The sequence below is a fragment of the Bison bison genome, unplaced genomic scaffold, assembly GCF_000754665.1.
Source record: "Bison bison bison isolate TAMUID 2011002044 unplaced genomic scaffold, Bison_UMD1.0 scf7180017864383, whole genome shotgun sequence".
Taxonomy (NCBI): Eukaryota; Metazoa; Chordata; class Mammalia; order Artiodactyla; family Bovidae; genus Bison; species Bison bison.
The window spans coordinates 4,651,935-4,660,498 of NW_011494955.1; the positions used below are offsets into that span (position 1 = coordinate 4,651,935).

General features: G+C 40.5%; 1 protein-coding gene across 1 annotated transcript in view; it reads right to left on the bottom strand.

Moving 5' to 3' along the window:
* The window catches only part of LOC105001514 (natural resistance-associated macrophage protein 2-like), a 17,963-nt gene extending 17,501 nt beyond the window's left edge, over positions 1–462 (bottom strand). Inside the window, exon 1 of the mRNA XM_010857825.1 lies at positions 453–462. Within this exon, the coding sequence (XP_010856127.1) occupies positions 453–462 (10 nt within the window). The remainder of the gene's footprint in view (positions 1–452) is intronic.
* Positions 463–8,564: the final 8,102 nt, after the last annotated feature.

Below are 8,564 nucleotides of genomic sequence, written 5' to 3' on the forward strand. Positions count from 1 at the left end.
CTGATGCTGGGAGGGATTGAGGGCAGGAGGAGAAGGGGACGACAGAGGATGAGATGCCTGGATGGCATCACTGACTCGATGGATGTGAGTCTGAGTGAACTCCGGGAGTTGGTGATGGACAGGGAGGCTTGGTGTACTGCAATTCATGGGGTCACAGAGAGTTGGACATGACTGAGCAACTGATCTGGACTGAACTGATCTGAAGACCTGCAGTGAAGAGCTTGAGGAAGGGGGAGTGTCACCCTTGTGACAGGAGGGCTCATCGCTGACTAATCATCAGTGTCCCTTGTGTGAATGGAGCAGGTCTCCATGATATAGTTGGCTGGGGGACAGGAGATGGCGATAATATTTGATGAAACAGAGGACAAGAAGGACAATATGGTAAATTTCTGTTACTGGCTTAAGCGTAATTCCAAACAAAAATGAGTCAATAACACCAAGCTGTAAATTACCATCTGGCATCTTCTGTTCAGGACCCAACACCGTGGTGGATACCTGAGTGCCTGAGTTCACAGAATAGGATTCTGGAAAGGAGAGAAGAGAGGGAGAGGAATTAGCAAGAACAAATTAAAACAAGTTTCACGACCAGCATTCTGTGACTCTGTATGACTGAGCCCTTACTATGTGAAAAGAATAATTGTTCTACTGAATTAGATAACCTTGGAAATAATCACAGTTTTCAGACTATGATTAGGAGATGTTTAATAGAAAAAATATAAAAGTCTTAATCATATTTTTACTGGCAAGACTTCAAAAGAAAACTGAAGTAAAAGCTATTTGAGGGAAGTGGGCAAGTAGTTGGTAATAAGCATCCACGGGAGACAGTGAGGGACCGCGACACCTGGCGAGCTGCAGTCCACGGGGTCGCAAAGAGTCGGACACGGATTAGCGACTGAACAAGACAACAAAAGCATCCACAGAATGGCTTCGAGGCAGTCTCCCAGTCTCTGTCTTTGTCTCCAGATTAACCCAAATATTTAAAAGACTGACTTCCCACCATTTTGATGGGTTTCTAAGGACAGAGATCTTTAACTCTCTTTGATCTAACTAACAGCTTAAGCTCATATTTCAAGATTTTGGCAGGGGTCAGGGAGAGGGGGAAGCATCTCAGGAGCACACTGGTAGAAGACAGCCACTGTTTCACAGCCTCACCTTTCCCTGAACAGAGACTTCAGCTCTAAGGTTTCAGGTCTCATTCCCAACACTTCAACCCTGAGAGGAAGATGAATAACCAGCCCCGCCCCTCGCCCCCCAGAGGCACCCGGAGGACAAGGCAGAGTCCACAGACCACCTGCGCTTCTCTCCATCAGCAATAAGCAGCCTGGGAAGGAGAGTGCGAGGATCACCCGGTTAAGTTTAACTAGGGGTTAGAGCGGGGATATCAGTAAGTCCATTGGGCCACAGATCTATGGCATATTATCCAGTCAACTCCATCAATAAGGCTAAATTTTTTTTTAATTTTGATCTACTGATTAAGGAATCTACTTCTCAGTTAAGTTCAAACTTCGAAGGAGAAAGGTAAATAATACTAATTGTTAACCACTCCCCTTGAACCCCAATAACTATCCTACTAAAAAACTGAGGAAGCCTCCCCTTCTCTATTCTTTACTAGTTTTTTTCCACCTTGTACCATTATTGCTCCTGTGAAACAGTGCTCTACTTTTCTTTTTAGATATTCTAGCGACATATTCTGGGGCTTCCCTGGTGGCTTAGGTGAAAAGAATCCTTTTGCCAGTGCAAGAGACTTGGGTTTGAGCCCTGGTTGGGAAGATCCCCTGGAGAGGGAGATGGCAACCCACTCCAGTATTCTTGACTGAGAAATGCCATGGACAAAGGAGCCTGGTGGGTTACAGTCCATGGGGTCTCAAAAGAGTCAGACATGACTTAGTGACTAAAACAACAACAACAAATTGACATATTTTGTACCTATTTTGCAAAATTACAGAATTAAGACCTGAAAGGGGTGTTAGATTTCATCTGTATTCTGGAGTGTAAAACATACCACCTCTTGCCAAATTAGAAAACATAATCTTTCATCTCTATAGTCACCAATATCAATAACTTTGTTACAATTAACAGTATCCAAGTCCTTCCTATCAGAGTTTGAGCTACCAGATGGTTTCACAAGCAGACCTCAATGTTGCTGACTAAATACCACCCCTCTCTCAGCCAGCACCTCACCTAAATGGGACTTACACATCTGACCACTCAGCATACTACTTGAATTCCAATCACAGCACAGCTTCTAGACCCCACTCAGAGCATTTTTACTTTAATTTTACATTAATTCTAAGAAGCCAGGATAACACACAAGAAACTAGAAACCACAAATCCAATCTGGGACTATGGCTCTTACATGGAAAATCGTAGGCTATTTATATGAGATAACTTTCATATACTTCAATCACTCTGAAACATTACTGTGAAGATTATTAGGAATTCCCTGGTGGTCCAGAGGTTAGGACTCCACGCTTTCACTACCAAGGGTGTGAATTTGATCACTGGTCAAGCAATTAAGATCCCACAAGTCACACAGCACAGGCCCTCTCCAACCCACCTCCCAAAGAAGAATATTATTATGGGAGTCTCCTGGTGGCATAGTGGTTAGGAGTCCAGCCTTTCACTGCTGTGGCCCAGGTTCAATCCCTGGCTGGGGAACTGAGAACTTGAAGCCACGCAGCATAGCCAAAAAATAAACTAATTAAATAAATAAAATAAAATAGGAAGAAGTGCCAAAATGTCTTGAATGATTTTTTTAAGATTAGTGTTATTAATATTATATTAGTAAGAATAACTCAAGTTTCTAATTGCTGCTCTACTCAAGAAGGACCAATTCAATTAGATTAGTTTTGTCTTGATGATTGATATCTGGTTTCAGAAGGCACAGAAGTATTCAATACATTTGAAGAAGATTCCTATTCAAAACAGGCCTTTAAAGGTTATATTTAAAATGCAAACAATTGAGACAGTTTTTCCCCAAGAATCATGTGTGAAAGGGTGATAGTTTAATAATTTTAAAAAGAAATGTCTGACCACAAAATAGAATAATTGCAATTAGTATTCTAAGTGATTATTCCCATAATTATTTACAGAACTTTTAAACACAAGAGTCTGATCTTCTTTCTGAAATCTCTCTCCAAGAAAGAAAATGGATTCTAGATTTCAACTTCTTTCTTTTTTCTTTTTTTGCTGTGCTGTGCAGCTTGTAGGATCTTAGTTTCCAGACCGAGGATGGAACCTGGGCCTGGAAGCAAAACCCTGAGTTCCAACCACTGGACCATCAGGGAATTCCCTAGATTCCAACTTTCTCATCAAAACATTGAGTCAACAACTATAATTTTCATTGCTTGCAGTGTCTAGAGAACATAACTAGAGCAAGGAATGGAGAGTCAGTACGCTCTGGGTGCTGCCCAGTGTTAAGGTCTCCACGAAAATCCAACACCCATACAGAAGCAGTGAGTTAATATAAGACCACTCTGCTCTCTAGGACCATAACACCAGGTCACTTCAGTCATTAAATTACATTAAGAAATAGATCAAGTGGAGATACAAGCAACAAGACTCAACCCTGCAGTACTCGGACAGTTATGATTAACAATGTGCCTTGACTTTCTAGCTCTCCCCCAACCACTAAGTGTCACCTTCTCTTAAAGCCAGTAATTTCCTATCAAACAGCCATCGACAGCAGGGGGAAGAAAATGCACTCACGGGTCAATGTATTATAACTATTTTATCCCATTCCTTATCAAAAAAGTTTTAAGACTGTTTTACAAGATAAGAATGCTAATTACATTTTCTGTCTAAATGTCAAAAGTCTACATATCCTTTGACCCAGCAATTCCATTTCTAAGAAAGCATACTAAAGAAACTAAAGAATACTAAAGAAATACTTGTACAAGAAGCATCAATATGTGCAAGAATATTCCCCACAGCACTGTCTGTAGTGTCAAAAGACAAAGACAACCTAGAACACTCATAGGATGGAACACCGTAAACAAGGCAGATCTAAGCGGATTGACAGGAAACAGTCTCCAAGATACACGGTGAAGTTAAAGACACTCAGAACAGTATGCTATCATTTATGTAGCAAAAGAGAGACACAGAATATACAATATACGTACAAACAAAATCCAAAGGACATGCCAAAAACTGGTAATGCCGTCTCCAAGAGGAAGGAGTGGAGGAGCACAAATGAGGTCAGGCAAAAGGACCTCTCATGAATATACACTGTATACGGTTTCGCAATTTAAAAAAATTTTGCCAAGTAAATATATTGTTTATTTTTTAAAAACATAAAGAACATGCAGATTTACTCAGTTTCCCAACAATCACCTCAGGAATCTTCTGTTTCTCAATAAACACTTCAGGGATGAATCAGTTCTCTCTGATAAGCGTCTGCAGTGGATAACCAGAGATCTGAAGCTGTCAGTGGGCAGGCATATGTAGCCTTAAGCTTAACTTACTACTACTTTGACTTAGTGTGCAAATAGCCATGCTCTGAAATTGTGATTTGGAAGTTTCTCCTGAATCCAAAGAAATTAAAAAATCTTCCCCAGCAAAGTGTTTCCTCACTCCCTAACCTGGGTTAAATGGCCCTCTTTCTTGCTCCCCCAAGGCATCTGCAGCTTACTATTATCATACCATGTTACCCTGAAAGCATTCATTCCCTGATACTACTCTTGCAACTTTTCTGCAAGTTTTAAATTATATCAACATAAAAAGTTATATCCCCCAACACTTACTGCTGCTGCTGCTAAGTCACTTCAGTCGTGTCCGACTCTGTGCGACCCCATAGATGGTAGCCCACCAGGCTCCCCCATCCCTGGGATTCTCCAGGCAAGAACACTGGAGTGGGTTGCCATTTCCTTCTCCAATGCATGAAAGTGAAAAGTTAAAGTGAAGTCGCTTAGTCGTGTCCGACTCTTAGCTACCCCATAGACTGCAGCCTACCAGGCTTCTCCGTCCACGGGATTTTCCAGACAAGAGTACTGGAGTGGGTTGCCATTGCCTTCTCCGCCAACACTTACTAGCTATCATAAACTCTGAATATTTAATTGACAATATTCCAAGTGTTTTCTTAGCATTTACAAGAACTCTGAAGAATAATTTGGATAGCCTAAACCTGGTTTAAAAATTGCCAACAAGAAAGTGTGAAATACTGAGTATCAAAATACATACAATTCCAACTTTTCCCCCCCATGGTTTAAAAAAACTTGAATTTAAACTAATATTTATCTTATTAAACTCTCTTATAAAGAGCAAAGTCACCCAAAACCATTTCATTGATTTTAGAGCTGTGTTCAATGTTGCAAAGGTCTCCCTAAAATTAATCTTAGTTTTGGAGAGGAATGTTTTTTGAACGGTCTTCTAATTCTTCTCCCCTTCTTTCACTCCTTTATATAGATAAAGCTGGAGACAGCATTAAGAAGGAAAAGAAGTTTCATAGGGGCAAACAGAAAAGTGTGCATGGAATCAGCTGATTAGATAAATGCAAATAGGAATATTTAAAGCTGAATGGCAAAGCCACCTCTTCTTTCTCTTGATGTTTCCTCAGCCAATGTTCAGTGTTCAACATGCTGGTGACAAAATGGAAACTGCTGAGACAGGCCTTAAAAGTCATACCCAAGTTGTTTATTAGAGCATAAAAAGGAGTTGTGACTTAAAAAAAAAAACAACACAGAATTCCATTTGTTTTGAAGAAAATGTAAAGATGTCCAGATCCTTCTAAAATTCTCTTTCCTCTAAAAGTCTACTTTAAGGCTAAAATACTTGATAATCCTGCTGCTGCTGCTGCTGCTGCTAAGTCACTTCAGTCCTGTCTGACTCTGTGCGACCCCATAGACGGCAGCCCACCAGGCTCCCCCGTCCCTGGGATTCTCCAGGTAAGAACACTGGAGTGGGTTGCCATTTCCTTCTCCAATGCATGAAAGTGAAAAGTGAAAGTAAAGTCGCTCAGTCGTGTCTGACTCTTCTGACCCCATGGACTGCAGCCTACCAGGCTCCTCCGTCCATGGGATTTTCCAGGCAAGAGTACTGGAGTGGGGTGCCATTGCCTTCTCTGTTGATAATCCTACTAAACCATTATTTTTAGTATAGCTTTTATATTGTATAAGATGCTCTTCATGAAGGTGAGCTCCTGCCCCTGTATGATTAGGAATCAACAAACTAAAATATTCTGTGTTTCAAACAGAGCTCACTGCTGTCTGAACTTATGGATTTTAATAAGGAATATTAGTGGCCATGTTTTAGAATGAGAAACGATAGCTTCCTCTGTTTTTCCATTCCAGGTCAATAAAGAAGCATCAGTTTCTGAGTCTTTCCATCAGGATATTTATCTAACTGACTCTGAAACTCAATCTGCCCCTACTAGGGGTGATGAGAGAGAAACCATGTGAATTTCTAAATTATAACTGAGGATGGGAAATTCAGAATTATTTTTAAAATTTTAATACGAAATAATCCCATTTTTCTTTCATAAAAATGATGTTGATATAAAATGACATAATAAAAAAAGATAGATTGGAGACAGATTACATCTACTTCCTGACAAGCTTCCCTGGTGGCTCAGATGATAAAGAATCTGTCTGCAATGCAGGAGACCTGGGTTTGATCCCTGGATCAGGAAGATCCCCTGCATAAGGGACTGGTTACCCACTCCAGTGTTCTTGCCTGGAGAATACAGGCAGAGGAGCCTGGTGGGCAACAGTCCACGGGGTCTCAAAGAGTCAGAAACGACTGAGCAACTAACACTTTCAATGTCTGTCACCTGACAGAAGAACAAAGGGAGAAGCACCTCTGGTGTTAGTTTAAGAAAAAGGCCTTGAAACTCTAACCCTCTCTACCCTAGTGGTTAATATTTCGGTAAACTGAACATCACACACAAGCACGCCCAGTTCATAAATAGTGCTGCTATGGTACAACATGCTTAAGAGCCTGTGCAGAGCTACTGTATAGCATGCTTAACTTGCTTCAGAGCCTCTCTCTTTCTCTCTCTCTCTCTGACACAATGGGCACTGAGAAAGATCATGCCACTGACTTTTTATGTCATGGTAATAATCTCAAAATTGGAGACATCTCAATTAGTCAATCGGAGAACCACAATTTCAACTCAGCACCAAGTTTGCTGTTTCCACTTGACTTAGACTTTTGAAAATCTGTTTTAAGGTTGAAAGGAATATCTGACATGCAGAACATCTGATGATTAAGAAAAAAGAGAAAGAGAAAATGTTAGGCAGCAAGAAGAGGAGAGGGGGTAAGATACAAGGATGAAGAGTACAGTTGAAAATAACGTCAACTGCCTCGGTGTCAAAGGCAATAACAGTGGGGAGAAATGTGGCCAGGCTGTCAAGAAGTACTGAGTTTTTAGACAAAAATAATCACTCATCAGCCAGAGACTTTAGAACTAGAATGGCCAAATTAATACCCATTAAATAGGGCTCTTCACTTTCTCTGCTCAGCCCTCTGAGGCTTTGCCAGCTTCCAAACCTCCTTGCCTGCTTACATGTCAGGGCCACTAATATCTTACTTTCAGAAATTATAGCTTGGTCTTTGTTCCTCACAACTCTCACTTTAAGCTTCTCCTGATTTCCTCCCAACCCAAAGTTCACAGCAGTGTATTTCCCTCTGACAGCCCAACCTGGCCTCCTGTCCTGACACAACTATCTCAGAACACAACTCCAAGCTCTGTAAAAATTTCAAAGACTCCTTTGCCCTGAAGTAAGGAAGTCTATTAAACCAGTCTGTACCCACTTCTTACTTCAGAAAAAAATGGTTTGCCCTTATACTTAAGTAGCTTTTCTCTTGCAAATGTGAGGAATGATTACCATTAGGTTACATTCAACTTATTTATTCCAGTGACAGATACTGGCTGCCTCCAATGTAGACTGACCTTACAATTTTTAGCACATATGTTCCTCAAAGTTGTCTGTGATAACAGACAATATATATATATATATATATATATAAAATTCTCTAGTGTGTGTGCAAGCATGCTAAGTCACTTCAGTCATGTCCAACTCTTTGCCACCCCATGGACTGTAGCCTGCCAGGCTCCTCTGTCCATGGAATTCTCCAGGCAAGAATACCGGAGGGGGTTGCCTTGCCCTTCTCTAGGAGACCCTCCTAAGCCAGGGATCAAATCTGCATCTCCTGCATTTCAGGTGGATTCTTTACCATCTGAGCCACCAGGGAATCAAGACTCATACATTACTCCTTCTACCATTTGGAACCTGCTGAAATTTCAATAGTTAACTTTCAGCCTCCTTTTATTACCTAGGAATTTTATAGACACTTTATTATTAGTGACAGATGAAACAAAAGAAAACAAAAATAACCCATACAAGATGACCTACTAGCAATAAGAACAAAGACAAGACTGAGAACCCTAATTTTCCAGTGTAAGTCTTTACTGGAAACTGATCCTTATGCTAAAAAATGTAAGTTACTCTGACCTTAAATTAAAAAGGGAAGAGGAATTAGACAACAAATATATTTTTATCATTGCCCAACTCTTTTATATTCCATTCTGATGGTATTACAGTTTATAATTCATGTTTATTGTTTTA